This window comes from Daphnia pulicaria, chromosome 4 (genome assembly GCF_021234035.1).
Source record: "Daphnia pulicaria isolate SC F1-1A chromosome 4, SC_F0-13Bv2, whole genome shotgun sequence".
Lineage (NCBI taxonomy): Eukaryota > Metazoa > Arthropoda > Branchiopoda > Diplostraca > Daphniidae > Daphnia > Daphnia pulicaria.
Window position 1 is genome coordinate 9,462,240 of NC_060916.1, and position 17,824 is coordinate 9,480,063.

Here is a 17,824-nt window from a genome sequence, read left to right on the forward strand (position 1 = left end):
CTGATTCCAACTATGGATATAAATCTTAGTGAAATTGACTAATCATTAAGATATGATAAATTTACTTTCAGGTGTAGGGCAGAGTAGGGATAAAAGGACAAAACACCGGTGCCATCTAGCAACCAAACACCCTAAGCTCTTAAGAATATACGCTACAAAGTAAAAGATAGTTAGGCCGCTATATCAGAGGACTAGAGATAAGAGAGTGTTCTCTCTTTCTCTCGGTATGCATGGGCATCTGCTTGCACACAAACAAGAGCTTAGGAGGTTTGGTTCCTAGATGGCACCGGTGTTTTGCCCTATTTCAAATTTTCCGTTAAGGAATTGGAAATATCTCTATAAAAATAAATGTTAGGTATAGGAACATATGGTAATTCTATGGTAATTTTTAAATTCTGATTCTGATTCTCCCACAAAAAAAATTACATGGCCTACATAGGAAACGCAGAACAATCCCGTCCTTAATTAGAGTAGTCCATGCACGAAGTAGGGACTCAGTTCTCAGTTCGTATTGTTTTGTTTTTCCACAACTAGATGGCCTCCGTGCTTTTTATTTCTGATGAGGAAGGTTTTTTTTCTATATATAATAAAAGAAGGTTATTGCCACGAAGATCTATTGCCACGACATATGTCGTGGCGCGACGGACAAAACACCACAGCGGCCGATAGCAGAACTAAGATTGTTATTACGCTTGACACCCAATGTAGGTCCAATCCTTTGTTCGACAAGCAGACGGTTCTCGAACGAAGGAATGGGCCGATCTTAGTTCTGCTATCGGCCGCTGTTGTGCGCATCGGCGTAAACTGCGCACGACTTCTTGCTCGACTACTACTTTTTCATTGGAATAACATCTATATAGATAGGCCCGGAGCTGTCAGAGTGTCAGTGTTTTTTGAAATGGTTTTTTCATTTTTTCCAAATCTCGTGCCTCGTAACGCTAGTCCTTCGTGGTTTCAAGCTGACAAGCCAAGTAATTATTTAAATTATCTTTGTTGTTGCCAATAATATATTTGATTTTTTTTATTTTATAGTTGACGAAGAAAGTGAACTTACGCAACTAGAACAGGAACATCAAATGTGGGTATGACTGACCTATTCAATCTAAAGAATATCCTGTCTGTAATTATTGCCTCATGCATTTTGTTTATATTTAAGCTAATTAACTTTAGAAATTGATTTCTAAATAAAATACCCTTTTTTGAGATTATATAGCTCAATTCGGTTGCTACAAAGAACAGTGATATTTTGCCTATAGGAAAAACTTCTTCTGAGGTCGGTTGTTCATAGAATTTTTATATAGATTCATATTTCAATAAAGAATTGTCTGAAATATTTGTATTTAAATTTCATGTTGTGATAAACAGCCTGTGGAGGAAGATGAAGATGAAGAAGATGAGGAAGAACATGAAGATGATGATAGTGAAAGTCGGGAAGCTGAAGACAGTGATATAGACTCATTTACTGCTAATGGACCTAATTTCAATCGCGATCTTGGCGAAGGTCCACCCAGACTTGCCAACCTCACTATGGATCTGAGTGAATAAAAACCAAGCAAGGTTTTTCTTGATTACTTTTGTAAAGTATTTTTACAGCTATCCAGCCCTAATAAACTAGTTTGATATTTAATTTTAAACTTTAATGTCAGTAAACACTAAAATAATGATTTGTAGTTGTTAGGGGTTGTATACACTCAGTTAGTGACTGACTACAAAAAAAAATTTAGAAACAATGGGATACTGAACCTATTGCTGTGTGTATGTGATACATAATTAAAAAATTAATGTTTACTTGATGTGAATAAATAAATTTCGAAATTTTCACTTTTTTCCTACACAAGATAGAAAACAGCTGGAAGACAAAATATGGTTAAATTTGCTGTTTCATTCCTGCTTGTCTACTTATTTCCTTCAGAATAAACGATAGTTCAATCCACAATAAATTTCTGTCGAGTAACCAAATCGTTCGGCTCATCCTAGCATTTCACGTAGTTTCCCTGTATTGCATTATTTTATCCGATAGTCAAATATATCTTTTATCAGAAGCCCCTAGCTTACGAATTTTTCATTCGTTCTGTCTAAGTATCAAATTTTGTTCCTTGTTTTTCTTCATAGTAACCAGATAGTAACTGGTAGAAGAGTATTTATTTTAAAAAATCTTACATCACCTTGCTCTTTCTCAAGTAAGACAAGGCCAACGGCAGATTTCACCTGGTGAATGTGTACACACCTTCTGCCGCAAGGGTTATCTTTCTTAAAGTCAAAACGAGAGGTGCGGCACGCTTGGTCACGTGGTAACAGGGCTACAGAGCTCTGTAACAGATAAAGCGTGCCATCAAGAAGGACTCATCGAGTTTGGCTCTTTTCCTTTACACTATCCTATCTACATTTATTGTTCAGAAAAGTGACGGTATACAAGCCTCTTCAGGAGTCTCGTCGAGTAAAGTGAAGACAAAATTAGAGTGAAGCGCTGATAGAACCCAGTACTAAACTGTTAAGTGCATTCCGAAGTCAGAAAGCTATTCGTGAACTTATTGTGTAAGTGGCCGAGTTTCTTACATAATTTTCCCTCCACTTAAAGTTGTGTATCTTTTTAAGGAGCTTTAGTACGGTATTGAGGTTTAAAATTGTAAGCGATAAAGCTGCCTGTTGCAATCCTTATTTCGCTCTTTTTGAATTCAAAAACATTTGTATGGATTTCTCTGATACAGAACGGTCTGTACTGAACTGACACCATGAATCTGAATAACCCTGAGGCCGGCAAGTCGATAAATCGTCTTTCGGAGCGACGAGGATTAGGTTCATTGACACTAAATCAAGAAAGTGTATTAAAACTGGAAAGCGCTGCGAGCCAAGAGTATGCTGAATGTGTGATTAATGAAAAGGCAGGGAATTACCCAGTTGTGTCTTCGAAAAGAAAGAAAATGTCCTATTTCCGGTCTGTGCAACAACAAGATGGCGCTGAGATCAGTGATGTCACTGTCGAGGAGTTGAGCCGAGACTGCCCTCCTGCTGGCCTTAGCCCTGCATCATCGCCCAGCTCTAAATATAGAGCGCTGCCTGGATGCAGTCCACGTTGGCCGCACACCTACCACCACGGGACTATCTTTAGTTTTCCCTCCTTGCCGTCTTCAGTATCGTCCTCCACTTCCCATCGACGACGACGCCTCTTCTACCCGTTTTCGTCTGTCGGATTGTTAGCTTGCAATCGCTGCACGGCCAGTCGCCGTCTGTCCACAGTAGTTGAGAAGCCCGTCGGCGATGCCTCCATTCAACTGGCTTATCCATTTCAAAATTGTGCCTTACTTGTCGGTGATAATACAGTTCTCAGGCCATTATTCGATCTCAAGTCTTCACCGGACTCGCAAGTTACAGACATCTCGGCATCACAGCCACCATTAGGGTTAGCCTATTCACCAGGCCCAGTTTGGCAAGCTGAGCTGACCGTGAATCCTTCTACACCCGTTTTGCTGACGCACGTCCCCTCGCCGTCATTGAGCAGTGAACAACACAGTCTCAGCAGTCCGACTCTTCTAATACAGGCGCACAGCAGCATTGCCAGTCACCATGAAACACGAGAGCGACATTTAAGTGACCAGCATAATCAGACGGCCACGGTTTACCAGTCCACTAAGCATAGTTGCCTTGGTGTAGTCGACCTACCTTCACATCACCATCAGCAGCAGCAGTTGGCGTACCGTGTGGATAATAATAGAACCACTGGTAATTTCTGTACAAATCGGGCTCGGGTCGTATCACTCAATTCCAGCTGCGACGGCGCGCGGATAAAAAAGCCTCTCTCACCGACTCGGTCTGATTGTAAACGAAACAGCAACCCATCTGAGGCGGCCAACCGACACGATTCTTCGTCGACGATACAGCAGTCCCATGTTATTGTAGAGGACTCGAGTAACGTGCCACTAGGACTGCTTCCTCCTGTCGATACCTCTGCCCAAGCATCCATGGATAGACACTATTCTTCGCCGCTTGCCGCGACGCCAATGACGTCTTCATATGCAGGCTTATCTCCGTCGTGTGCATCGGCCGTCGACGCTCAGGCGGCTGCCACCAATCAATCGCCTTCCGTTGCTGGACCCACATTCACTTCTCGCCATCATACCAATTGCAAAACTCATGGGGTGCTCTGTAAAACGTGCAGTGGCGAAGCGCGCCAAGAGCAATGCGCGTCGTGCAGCAGTGATTCCTCACTGCTATCCCAGTGCGCATCCACTACGCATCCATCAACGGATACATCTCTGCCCGAGCATAGGCCGTGCACGAAAAGCATTGGTAGTCAAATTGGCAAATCTCTGGCCGAGCCAAACCAGAAAGCCACAGTAAATATTCAATCGCCTAGGCTGATGGAGCTCCTCAACGAGAGGCCGTCAGACGTGTGTCCATTACCTAATCGCCCTGCACGATCTCGTTCCCCTCACGCAGTTTACTGCCATGCTCATGGCGACGCAGTGCGAGATCGTCGGGCTTACAGTGCAGATCGCCCTCTTTGTGCTCACTACCCCGGTTCCACAGTCCAAGTCCCGAAAACGGTCAAAGAGAGCAGCTCAAGTAGAGTCTCTACTTATCCAAAAGCGGAGGTCATCAGTTCCACAAAGGTGGAAAGGTTGCGCCAGCTGACCCAACGGCTTCGACCATCGTCATCGTCTACATCTTCGACGGGCAAAGGCAGATCTCCCGATCAAGTACAACTAGCGTCCGTCGCGGAATCCATTCAAAATCAGTTGCCTCCGATCCCGATCGCTCCACCCCGTCACCCTCGTACTCGCTCCGAACGGAAAAAATCTTCCCGATCGAAGAAAGATTCCGCTACTTCGACATCTGACCTTAACCAGCCCATTAGACCTACTTCGTCAATCGCCAGCACATCTCAAAATACGAATGACACTGTATTCCTCCCTAATCTTGAAAACGGCAGTGTGGTAAAACACAACGAGACGACGACCTGCGCCAATAACACTCCTAACATGATGCCGGTATTGGACGAGTCGGTAGCAGCACATCTGCGCTCTTCACCGACGAATGATATCCCGAACCACCAACCCCATGAAAATCTCTTCTCCGACAATTCACGCCTTTCTTGCACGAACCATCCGGATCCCACGAATGACGACGTTTTCGACGAAGTCCATCTAACCTTGTCTAGACTCAATCCTCGAATAATGGTAGGAACTTATCAGCAACGCACCATCCCCTTTCGCAGTGCTTCGTTCTCACAAATCGATGTTGGAGCAGACGGAACGTACAATCGTCGGCCGAGAACCTCGATAACCCTTAAGCCCGTGACTTATAGCATAGGAAAGGATGCCTCTAATGTTTCTAGCTCGCCGTATTCTGGATCGCTTCCTCGTCGGTTGAAAATGAACGAACGCAATTCTGGGGAGGTGTCCAACACGCCCAAATTTCATCATCTGCCAGAGGATTGCAAAGAAATTTTGACAGTCCCGATTGCCGATCCTATACCTTGTACCAAGGTTCTCGTTTCCAGTTCACACGAGCCCCGCGATCCAGTCCGCAACAAAATTGTCTCAATCGAAGCGAACAACGAATCTTTTTGTGACAAAGTTGACGATTCCATGACTTGTCACGAACCCGTTCAACACGGTCAATTCAATCCTGGTGAAACAGACTTTTCAGAATCAACGCAGAATCAAAGTAAACTCGATTCGCTTCATGATGGAATAGCTTCAAAGCCGGATTCAATCGAAATTTCTGAACAGAGCATAAAAGCCGCCTCACCAGCTTCCACTATTTGTGATGATTCATTGCAATATGTTGGACAGATGGCACCTTGTCTGACAGAGTTAGAAGCAGAAAAAGCGGAACCCATCGACAAAGCTTGTTACGAAACAACGGAAGTGTCTGTTTCTGCTGAAATCCGATTGAGCCCCCTTCCAACTATTGAGACGGAAACTACCGAATTAGACATGCCAGGAAATCTAATTGATGCTGAACCTTTAGCCAATTCGAAGCCTTTGGCAGTGTTGGATCTGCTGGAACTCAACAACCACCTGCTGCGACTGAGGGCCGCCACCAGGGACACAACGCTGGATCGTTTGGCCGATTTGGAAGTGGCGGCTCAATTCGGGGAATCCGTTCCATTGCTTTCGCCTAGCATAGATTCCTCTGGCGCTTCATCGAGGAACAGTGTGGTAAGGTCCTCTGACCACTCGGACGGTCGCCCTTGGTTGAACGAACTTTTCCGACTAGCAACTAACTTTGAGAGAGACGAAAGTGGTTGGAACCCCGATAAATGCGTCAATCAATCGGCAAGTTGCCCTCCCGAAGATGTAGTGAAATCAAGGGACTACTGTGCAGTGCCAGATGATTCTATGGCCCATTCTGAGATTCAACAATTTGAACCACTGCCCACATCGATCGCGTTTGCCCAGCCTAAAGTGGATATATTGGCTACTTTACCTACGGAAAATTTAGCACGTCACCTGATAAACCAAAGATCATCATTAGATCGGAAAAGTTCAAAGCGACGTCGTCACAGTTCATCGATGACCGGCACATCAACTGTGACGGGACATAAAGGATCTTACACGAAATCGAGTAGAGGCCGTTTCCTAACATTCCCTCCAGCTTGGTCCAGCAAAGCATCTACAATGTATGGTGGCATTGAAAAGAAAATTCCTGTAATCGGAGTAGTCAGTGGATCATCTTCTCTCGATGACGACGACGGAGTACCTGTTGTCGACATGGGAAAATACGAGGGAAAGCATTTCGTTGTGGATGCCAATTATGGCAAACTGAAAGTTGAAAGTAGTTCAGTCACAGGTGAGCCCAACTTTATTGAGGATCCTGATGATTTCCAATCTTTGCTGATCGCCACTGAAAAGAATACGATCTTTTCGAAATCGAAATGTTCTCTTGCAGAAATGTCATCTTTATCCAGTGGTCCATCCCAAACGCTTCAAATTCCGGAAAAGTCCACCATGGAAATTCCCTCATCCCGCCTTGCTATGGGCACTTCTTTGGAGGATGCTCAAATCGTGACAGACGCATTCATAGGTGAAATTCCCGAGTGCCGACTGTTAATTGGAGAAAGTCATTATGCTTCAGTGGAATCAGACGAGCCGGAGGATTCTACGCGCGAGGAAAATTTGAAAAAGTCGAGTGAAGCAGACGAAATCCAAGAGGTGAGGGTTAGTCAGAAACCCTGCAGAGAAGCTACAGCCATCAATAACATGGATGCAGATTCCCCTAAAGCTAACCATCGACTTACCGTATCACTTTCGGTAACACTAGCTCCCGAATTGAGTTGCACCAATCCCGAGTCTTTGCGTCACATGTCGCTATCCCCTTATTGTTCTGATTTGGAAAGCAACGCTTTCAGCTTATCGACAGAAAAGGCCCCAAGGAGTCCACAAAATCCTCGTCGTTATGGACTCAAGCGCAGACCTCTTCGTGGGCCGTATGGGGAAATGCTAGAAGCCGAGATGAACAAATCTGAATTTAGTAAAATGTACGCCAAACGGAATGAGGACCTGAGTTTCCTTCGCGAATTGAGCCCCCGCATTAATCGCGAAGCCAAATCCAGTTCACCAAGGCCGATGAGTCCATCAAGTGGTATACCGCATATTCCCATCAGTGAGGCAGTGGCTTCCAATTGGTCAAACGTCACAGCTAATACTCGACAAAATGCGATGGCCTTCCCAACGTCGCATTCGTTAGATGATTCTCAACTGAAAATTGGTTACAACTCGGCCACCTTACCGATCGAGATATCAGGATCGCCTCGTCACCCGCGACTTGTTCTACCCAAGCGTAAAAACAGTGCAAATATTCCATACGAGATGTTGGATAGTGATTCGGAGGTCAGTAGTCATATGACTGGAGCCAAGTTATCTCCAGCTATGTCGTCACCTCCTCTAGATTGTCTAGAAAACCACCATACCCTCCCAACAGTGATAGAGAACGGTATGAGCCCGATGCCATTGCCGTCTCACCAGCGAACTTTATCCAGCCCCTGTCAGCTTGTGCTAAACGAGGGGGGATTCACTTCTGAAGATGAACCTGAATTACTGGAGTTGACATCGCTCAGTTCTTTGAGAAGATCCACCGCTCAGCTATTGAACTCCGAGTCCATCAGCACAGACACGTTTCCTGTTACCAGGCTAGGATCTACTAAACGTTCAAGGGTAAATATTAAATGCTATTGTTTCTATTTACTGGAAACTAATTGTACAAGTTGTACAAGTTAAAAATCTATGCAACTTAGCATAATAGATCTAATAAATGTAGACTCACCAAAACCCTCTTTTCCTCCAACAAGAGGCATTAAGTTCACAATGCAATGTTTTTCCGTTAGGTGATATTATTACCAAACATTGCTGTAGTAAAGTTCGGTTCAGGTATAGACCGAGTAAAAATTGGATCCCATTTTAATTAAATGCGACACTGAATTTCGAAAAATTCCCCGACGGCCATCAGCTCATGCGCGGTTAATGCGCCTGCTAGTCACAGCCTAAAGTTAACGCGCCTGCGCATTAGGAGAAAACAGTAGAACACTTGGCTTAATCGTTAAGTTGTCCACGGAATCTTGGGGCGAGCAAATGCAACTAGTCGACATTTTCTGGTGATAGTTTTCGGGCCCGTCAAACCTGTTCAAGTCCAAGTGAATCATTTGTTTTGGTTGAAAGATCTCCGGGCAATTGTTTCCGAAACTACTATTGTGTCGGTTGTGACGTACATCTGGCATAATGCTCTGGAGTGGAATTCGCATCAAGATTATCCCTAGCTGTGAATCGTTCAGGTTGTGCCGTTGCGAGTCATGAAACGAAAATTGTCTTGCACTGCTATTATTGATGAGACACAGCAGTGCCAGTACAACTACGAAGCCTACGGCGTGGGTTGGAAAATGTCACAGCATCCACCACAACTGGCGGGCGATTGCAAATGTCCGCCGATCAATGCTTCCGCCAGCCCCACAAAAGGAAGCTGTATTACGCCTTTGGTTCGACAAAACACTTGGGACTCGGAGACTAGCCATAGACAAGATATGCCTACGCCACTAGTCTCATCCGCAATTACCTCAAACCATTTGCCCGGTGGCTCGGCTGATGCAGAAACGGAAGCCGTCGCTGTCATCGCTGGTGATTTCACGAGGAAGGGTCGGAATTCGGATCCGTCTCTCACCTCCCAACTAAGTCACCCACCTTTGTCGGGTTTCTTGACTTCGTCGCCAAGCAACGATTCTTATCCTACTAGTAGCGACTGCGTAAGCTTTCAGTCTTCATCGATCTCCCTTGCTTTTCAATTAAAAGCATCTTGACGTTTACTATTACATAAGCTTATTTTATCGAGCGATTTATGCCATCCTTTTTTGCGTTCTTTAAAAGATATTGCCAATGTTACTTTCAGTTGACGTATATAGCGTTTACGACAAAAATACAGATAACAAACAGTATTTGAAATCCTTTGTGTGGGTCTGGTATTCTCACGAGCTGATCCCTTAACAACAAGATTTTTAAATGGAAGAAAAGTAGGCTATTATAGAGGTTGATAACATTCTTTTTTAGCATGTTATAAAAAGAAATTTTAGATATAGTTTCCACTACCATTTCTATTTTTATACTGTGCCCTTCACCTCTTGTATTTATCCATTTTGTATTTTGGCATCTCGGTTTTCCTCCGATCATCGGATTTTCACCGAGAGATTTATTTTTAATATTGTTTATTTATTTGTTGAATATACATATATATTTTTCAATCCGATCCCAAGCCATCATAAAAAAGCACGGTCTTGAGCCTTCGATCAAAGATCTAAATATTTAAGCGGGATCCGACAGTGCGCGATTTTGTTTTGTTTTGCTTTTACTGTTGCAGTTTTAATTTAGTCACAGCCTGAAATGTTTAGTTTTGCACATACATTCATTAAAGAGAGAAGATATGAAATAATCGGCTTCTGGAAAGAAAAAAAATTAATTACCACCATCAACTTCATTTGTTTTGCTGTATAGGATACTCGAACACACGCCATTGGTGAGCTTTACGACACAGAGCGGTCTTACGTTGAATCTCTTCAAATTCTTGTCACGGTTTGTCAATACAAATACAAGCTACTATCGACATCATCATTATTATGATTGAATTTTTTACAGAAATATTTACAGCCGCTAAAAGGACCTGAGTGCTCCGGATTGGTGGAAAGCAATCTCGTGGACGAAATATTTTTTCAGGTTTACATTTAAGGCCACATACTTGGCCACATACTATTTAATATTTTGGCACACTTAGTACTTAGTAGTAGAGTTGTATACAGAAAAATATTTGAACTGAACGGCCATTCTACCTAAAAATTGATTTAACGTCGCTTTGAAGTAACTAGAATAAATTTTTCATTTAGATACCAGCTATTTTGGTCCATCACGAAGTATTCTTGGAGGAACTACGCAAGCGTCTGGAATCGTGGGATTCTAAACAATGTGTCGGTGGTGTTTTTCTAGATACAGTAAGTAACATTATTGATATACTTGGTGAGTTTGTTTTGTTTGTTTTTGTTTTTTTTAATCTTTTTGAGTACACTCTTAGAAATATGTCGGTATTCTTACCCCCCAAAAACCTCGGTAATCGACGTCCAGACTTTAATGTCGGGATTTTTCCAATCGTTACTCAGGGTCAGCGAGGGAGAGAATCCGAAAACAAAATTTCTGCCCACCGATCCTAAATTTCCCCGCCAAAATTGAACTGATCTTTCTAATTTCCTCTCAACTTCCTTCCATTTTCACATTATGATGTCTACGTAATCTGTGGAACTCCATTTCCGTCGTCAATTTCTTTAATGACCAGCTATCTTTCATTAAAATTTCACCGAGATGTAATTTAGAATCATTTCACCGACACATTTCTTCGATAGCAATTATAGGTTGATGCTAAAAGTAATTAAATTGATTCAATGTTATATTTATCATATCTTTAGCTCACCAAGCCCTCGGTAATTGAAACGTACACTGCTTACATCAACCACTGGAAGCACGCTAAAGAAGCAATCAAAACGGCTTGTTTGGCCAAATCGGCTTTTTCCAAATTTCTTGAGGTAATTTCCCTATGAACTGCACAAAGCACGGTGTATCAAGGCACCAACATTATTTCTTAACTCTTTTAAAGGCAACAGCGCGAGAGCACAAAGGGAAATTAGCTCTTGATTCTCTACTGATCATGCCCGTTCAAAGGATACCTCGCTATGAATTGCTTATCAAGGTACGAGTTATGGCGTCTGTAAATTGTCACTTTGTCGAATGACATTTATTGAGCCGTGGTGGGAGGGTTTCTCAATAATAAATCTCACAGCCACCTAAGCCTAACAATCATTTAGATGCTGCTGAAACACACACCACGAGAACATCCAGATCACACTCTTTTACTGGATGCTCAACGGGAAGTTCACGAGTTAGCGGTCAAGATCAATTGCGTGGAGCGGGAAGCCTATGGCGCCGAGCAACAACAGGCGACATTGCGCGAGCTGGAAAGTCTTGTCGAGGGCTTGGGGCCAGGTAATTTAGCGACACCCGAACGAACTTTTATCCGCCACGACTGCGTCACCATACCCTCGGCGCTGGGCACCAGGAAGGAAAGAGGTTTTTTCCTCTTCTCCGACCTACTTGTCATTACCAGCGTCAAGCGACGGAGCGCAGCCATCCGAAAATCGTCCTCGTAAGACTTTACGTCAAACTTGATTGATTTGGTTTTCGTCGAGTTTTTCAACTTTATCCTCCTGTGTCACAGATATTCGTCTAGTGGAATCGCCAGCACTTTGGAGGCCAACAAGTTCAAACTTTTGATGCGAGTTCCTCTTGATGATCTGGAGGTGACTAAAAGTAAGCATCGACCTAAATATTAGGCGCAATTTTCGTATTCTATTAACTGTTTACAAAATCCATTCATCCAGACAAAGAGGAGAGTTCCAAGCGCACAACCAAAGACTTGGAACACATAGAAGAGGACTTGGCACTTTTAAACCAAATTACAGAGTTGGTGTCCTCACTCCACGTGTCGCACTCTTCTCTCGATGAAGCAATCAAGGAAATTCAACTGGGAATCCAGCGCCAGTTGGCCGATAAACAAAATGCATCGACAGAACCGCAGTTAGCTACATTAGATCTAGCCATTTGCACTAGGTAAATTTCTCGTGAGTTTTTAAATGTTCTAATACCTTGTCTTTGATACGAGTTATTCTTGCAACAGAGACGGGATTGAGACGCTATCAGTAGCATTTACTACATCAGAGAAGCGAGCCAGTTGGGAGGAATCTTTTTCTGAAACGAAGCTCAAGCTTAGAGGTATACCAGCATCACCAAAGAATATTTCGCATCTATGGACATTTTTGAAATCGGACTCATTCAAATGATATTTGTATTATTCGGTTGCCGTCCAGCAATGTCGCCTGAACGTCGACCGCCACCTGAGTTCCTGATGCCGCTACCTATTCGTAAAACACGAGCAGGCCTTCAATTTACCTGTGCCGCGCCCACAGTGACGTGGAACACCCAACATCTTAACGACGTTTGGGTTTGCAACAGTGACGGTTACGTCGGCCAGGTAAAACCATTTTTATTCTTAATGTAGGCTATACCGGTACCATCTTTTTGCAATTAAGTTGATGTGTTTAATTGTTAACATTTCAATTTGAATGTCCGTTTTTGGCAATAACTACAGTTCACAGTTAATGCATATAAGTCTATGCCAGCAATTTATCTTAACAGGATGATTTCATATGATTTCATATACAGGTATGCATTCTAAGTCTACACCCTGAACCGAATGTTACGTCATGCAATGGAGTATGCAACGCTCGCATTACGTGTATAGCTGCCATTCCAGCCGCCCCTTTGATGTAATTTCTTAAAAATAATAAATAAAGTGAAATGTGTATGTACAAGAAATAAGCACTAAGATTTCGGTTTTCTTCGCGTTTCTAGGTCAGACGAATCAGCTAACAACTTAAACAGTTGCATTTTCAAGAGGGACTCCAAATTTGAATCTTCGACGTTGTGCGCTAGTAACTCGAATGAAATTCAATCCTCAGTCTGCACCAACTTTGAACTTGAAAGGTGCTGAATGGTTAATTAGACTTCGATATTATATATCTGTCACACTAGAAGTTATTGGAGCAGTCGATGGTGCCTTGAACTTTTACAGAAGCATGATGAACCATTTGCTAATCTTAATTGCTTTTTATTCATTGTGAATCATACAGCTTTTTGCTCGTATTTTGCGCACAAATCTATTAATCATGGACAAAACGAATCGGTAAAAAATCTGCAATTTTTACAGTGAATCTAGCTCTGAGAGTTCCGGGAGCGAAGAGAGTGCTGATGAAGATCCTAGCAGCTACAGTAGATATCGTTCCAATTCCATTCCCACTGAGGTCAACATTCAACCAGGTATTGTTCTCTCAATTTGGCGCATATTGCAAGTTCCGCTAAAAATCTCCGTTTCAATCATTTTTGTCTAGCTTCTGAGGAAGCGGACACAACGAACCAAGCCACGATGTGGTTGGGAACGGAGGATGGTTGCATCCATATTTATCATTGCGGCGAAAACATTCGACTGAAAAAGAATCGCACGCGGATCCAGCAAGGAGCAGCTGTCTTGTGTCTTGTGTAAGCATTTGGGTTATTCCTCTACACCCAAAACTATTTTTTGAAACAAAATGTAATTGCAAGTGTCTTTCCTACAGATACATGGACAATTGCGTATTCGCCTCGCTTGCCAATGGGGATGTATTAATTTATCAACGCACACCAAGTAATATAGTTGTACAGATTGTTCCGAATTTATTATTTCATTTTAGGGGGTCATTGATTTATTAGATGGAACTTGGAGTATCAATGAACCACAATGTGTTGCGGTCGGAAGTATAATTGGACCAGTTACTCGAATGCTTCCCGTAAGCAGCGGCCTCTGGTGCGCATCACAAAACACTATCAAGATTCTCAACACTTCTACATTAACGATTGAAGTAGTATTCTCGGAATTTTTATTTACTTTTAAGTTTCCGACATGCTCTGGGATTTTTCACAGGGATTAGTTTCGATACTTTCCAACTTTATTCCGACGAAACAAACTTATCTCACACTCATAATGGCAAAAGACTACGGTACCGGTATTCTAAGCATGGCGTCATCGCTTTCGGTGGCGCCATCATCGCAATTACGATTTTGATTTTCTTTTAAAACAAACTGAAATTTATTTGAATAGCTTTAAACCTTCGCAGGAAAAGGCAAAAATTATCAACAAAAATTGAACTTCGTATAGGCCTAGTACTAAATAAATTTTTTTTTCTTTTTTTTTTTCTCGTTTATAAATAGTTATAATTTCATGTCAGATTGAAACTTGTATTAAATGTTGGATTGTTTGCAGGATCAGTTTGCTGTGAGCTCTGATTCCCAGAGAAGTGTCCTCAGTTTGGCCAGCAATGGATTGGGCGTGTGGGTGGCGATGCAGGGTTCGGCTGTGGTCCGACTTTTCCATGCGTTTACTCACGAATGCATTTGTGACGTGAATTTGGCACCGGCTGTCAACAAAATGCTTTCCGGTAATCCAGCTATACAGTCTTCCACTCTATATGCGATATCGTTTTCTTGATGCAGTCTAGGTACAATAAGAGATTTGAATTGTACTCATTCCTACAATTTAGGTTGTGATGACATTATCCGTCAGCACAAGGCGGCCTGCTTGCGTGTCACTTCTATGATGTTGTTTCGTGATCTTTTGTGGGTTGGTACTAGCGCTGGGGTGATCCTGACGATTCCTACTCCGCATCTGACTCCGACATCATCCCGGCTATCTTCTCCACCTTGTGTCACAGGTAAAGTTGTCTAACCAGACGATCATATATTTTCGTTTTAAGAAGGGCGCGTTTGTTATGCGATAGACAATTATTAATTCAACTCAAACTCAATGCGTTTGTACCGTAGAACATTGAAGTAATTTTTACGGTATTAAAATCCTTGCGGTAAAAAAAAATGAGTTGTTTGAGATCAATAATTCAACCTTCAAATGTTATTTTATTTTCTTCTTCGTTTTAAAAGTTGTTGATTAATTAACATTTGCCCTGGCAGGTTTATCTCATGGGCACACTGGACACGTCCGATTTCTGACATGCGTTGAAGCCATTCGTGACTCGCACATTTTACGTTCATCCCGTTTACATCACACTCACCACGGACTCTCCCTAAAGAGCAAGGATTCGTTGGCTGGTGTTCTATCGTCAACCAGTAACATCTCAAGTCATGGAACTCGGCTGTTAGTCATTTCGGGCGGCGATGGCTACGAGGACTTTCGCCACAGTGGGTTGTCTGATACTGTCGGCCGAGAAGACTCCACCAATCATCTTTTGCTGTGGCAAGTGTAAGAATTGTGCAAGTAATCCACAAAATGTTGCCATTCAATTACACTTGTGATATAACCAATATCCATACCCTATGTAACAGATCATCAGATTTGTATAACTATGTAACTTGGCTTGCGTTTGTTAGCCAGCAGCCAATTCTACTATTTAGAAATGGATCGAATATTGCACCGCTGTGTCAACTGTCGAGAACATAGACCTCTTTTAAAAATAGGAAAAGTTTGATCATTTTTCTTTCTTGTCTTTTATAATGTCTAGTCCATCGGGCATGTAATATAATCTAATCTAACTGATTCATGTTTCCAACCATGCAAATTCGTCGGTCGCTTTCAACTTTGTGCATTTCCCCTTATTCACTGATTCGTTTGCTGATTCATTCATGTACATCGTTTACTGTACTGTACAAGTATTTATATTTTGGTATTGTATGTCACCTTAATTCATATTCTCCGCCAAAAACTATTGTGTATCGATAAATCGATTAAAATTATACGTGGAAAAGCTATTAATGATCACATTTCAACAAACAACCAAAATCACATTCAATTAGTTCTTTGAAGTCCTTGATCCCAAAAGTATCCCCCAACATAGAAGCGAAGATGACTTGTAATCAAGTAAATCACACCTTAAACTCGGAAAGGTATTGGAGTAACTGTGATGATGGCGGAGGTGCGGCTCTTTCAGTCAGTCAGTCGTTTCGGGCAGCATTATTGAGTTTCATCTCGACTGTGTAGAGACCTTCTTCACCGGATTGTGAAAATCTAGACATATGTGAAAATCCGGAACGTTTCCTGTATGTAACAGAAAAAATACAGCGACTGAGAATGAATTTTCCAAGTCCAAAGTGCTACCACCCTCGAAGCTAGCGTTGGTAAGCTTTATGGCTACTGCCAAGCGTTAGACGTTTTAAAATGATCACCTTAGACTGTAAAGCAGAACAGACCCACAAACATGTAGTAGTAGTATACACACGGGGCAACCACACCTCTTTTATGCCCCTCGAAGAAAAACAAATAAATAAATAACCGAAAATGAAAATTTTCGTCGGGAAAAAATCCGTTGGCCCCGGATAGAAAGTTGGAAACACAGCTAAGAATAAGCTATTGCTAAATAAAGAAAAGACAACATATACTACTAGCTAGTTGCAGCAGGTTCTATTCCCTTTGCTGTGTGTCTGCTCTGCTCTCGACCATCCATCGGTGAAAGGGAACACACACAGAACTGGCGGTGCACTGCGTCGTGGTATTCCTATACGCCAGTGGGATTCTTTGTGTTGACGAGTGATCTATGTCAGAAACCTCCTCCGGACTTGATACAATTCTGTAAAAACGACATGCCACGGCCCACGCAAGAGTCTAGAGAAGAGCCGGGTTCTCCAATAGGGAAAACGGTGCGCGAGTTCAAGGGATTTTCGAAGGGAAGACGAGGGTATAAGAGAAGGGAGGATCCTGCCCGTCCACGTCAAGTGAATACAAAAAATACACCCAATGTTTGCCGCCGGATGTCTCTTCTCTGCCGTGGAGCTACAGCCGAGCGACCAACCTAAATATTTAGAGTATCCCACCGAAGGGCCAGCCGTGTCTGGTAACTATGACCGATGTTTGTTCCGCGCGTCATCGCGCCTACAGAGTATACCCTGCGTGTAGTTACGTTCTACCCGACATACCGATATACGTAGCAAAGCAGTCCCAAGTATTCCCCCTCCCCACCACCCCTATCAATAGTTGCATGCGGGAAACAAACGCCACCGTGGGTCGGTCTTTGAGGCCTTTAAGATTTTTTCGAAACTGTTCTATTTCAACCGGAAAATAACCAAAAGAATCCCAAGTTGTGGCTGTGGGTTAAGTGCGGCGGATCGGGGTTGTAAAGTTGGGCGTTGTGGTGGTAAAGTAGAGTACCGGTACCTTACTGTATACAATATTCAATTATTCATTGAGCATCATTAAAATATTAGGTTACAGGTTGGATTAGGAATTTAGGATTACTCTTTATTCATAGAACTCTGGATGCCGAAACTGCTGGAACCGTGCCACTTTACTACCCTCAGATCCATATTTTGCTCACAATTTTTCGTCCCAAGTTTTGAAACGACAAATAATCATTAATCTATGATGAATGAAATTGTATGTCGTTCACTACGTAAACTAACAAAATACTTGCAACCTTGACACCGTTCAAATTGGTTTGTTACCCAATCAAACGAGAGCCAGTCAAATCTGCCAGCGCAGCGCAGTAGGGTCTCTCAACATTTCCGCCGATAGCGATCGCATCCGCTCTGGAATCCCCCAGGAAATGATCCCTCAATGATTTCAGAAATGTAACGAAAAATAAAGGCGGACACCAAATTTCTGGTGATTTTATATTCAAATTCTAAACGTATGTCACACTGCGCACGCGCTTATTGTCGGTATGTGAAGTGCCAGTCGACTAGTAAGAATTTGTGACACGAAA

At 42.7% G+C, this 17,824-nt stretch overlaps 2 protein-coding genes across 5 annotated transcripts; both read left to right on the top strand.

The window, feature by feature from the left end:
* The first annotated feature begins 821 nt into the window (after window positions 1-821).
* LOC124338157 (anaphase-promoting complex subunit 15B-like) lies at window positions 822-1,627 on the top strand. Its single transcript, XM_046792231.1, has 4 exons — window positions 822-971; window positions 1,033-1,082; window positions 1,214-1,273; window positions 1,366-1,627. The coding sequence occupies exons 1-4, from the start codon at window positions 899-901 to the stop codon at window positions 1,543-1,545; spliced, it is 363 nt and encodes a 120-aa protein (XP_046648187.1). The 5' UTR covers window positions 822-898; the 3' UTR covers window positions 1,546-1,627.
* A 703-nt stretch (window positions 1,628-2,330) lies between these two features.
* Window positions 2,331-15,878, top strand: LOC124338515. 4 transcript variants are annotated; one of them, XM_046792601.1, is made up of 21 exons: window positions 2,331-6,795; window positions 6,895-8,159; window positions 9,981-10,058; window positions 10,122-10,199; window positions 10,367-10,471; window positions 10,940-11,056; window positions 11,128-11,220; window positions 11,336-11,673; window positions 11,746-11,837; window positions 11,909-12,137; window positions 12,205-12,299; window positions 12,395-12,558; window positions 12,750-12,853; window positions 12,939-13,070; window positions 13,294-13,403; window positions 13,475-13,622; window positions 13,700-13,767; window positions 13,833-13,981; window positions 14,383-14,557; window positions 14,660-14,830; window positions 15,084-15,878. In XM_046792601.1, exons 1-21 carry the CDS (start codon window positions 2,733-2,735, stop codon window positions 15,374-15,376), a joined length of 8,067 nt encoding a protein of 2,688 aa, XP_046648557.1. In that variant the 5' UTR covers window positions 2,331-2,732; the 3' UTR covers window positions 15,377-15,878. The 4 variants fall into 4 exon arrangements, with proteins under 4 accessions (XP_046648557.1, XP_046648555.1, XP_046648554.1 ...); XM_046792599.1 differs by having other exon boundaries at window positions 2,331-2,535; window positions 2,709-8,159; XM_046792598.1 differs by having other exon boundaries at window positions 2,331-8,159.
* Window positions 15,879-17,824: the final 1,946 nt, after the last annotated feature.

Coding starts and splice junctions, on each gene's coding strand:
- LOC124338515 (XM_046792598.1), top strand. CDS start 2,733: ATGAATCTGAATAACCCTGAGGCCGGCAAGTCGATAAATCGTCTTTCG. Junction 12,854..12,938: donor ATTCCAGCCGCCCCTTTGAT/GTAATTTCTTAA, acceptor TCGCGTTTCTAG/GTCAGACGAATCAGCTAACA. Junction 13,623..13,699: donor GCAGCTGTCTTGTGTCTTGT/GTAAGCATTTGG, acceptor TCTTTCCTACAG/ATACATGGACAATTGCGTAT.
- LOC124338157 (XM_046792231.1), top strand. CDS start 899: ATGGTTTTTTCATTTTTTCCAAATCTCGTGCCTCGTAACGCTAGTCCT. Junction 972..1,032: donor GTTTCAAGCTGACAAGCCAA/GTAATTATTTAA, acceptor TTTATTTTATAG/TTGACGAAGAAAGTGAACTT. Junction 1,274..1,365: donor TAGGAAAAACTTCTTCTGAG/GTCGGTTGTTCA, acceptor TGTGATAAACAG/CCTGTGGAGGAAGATGAAGA.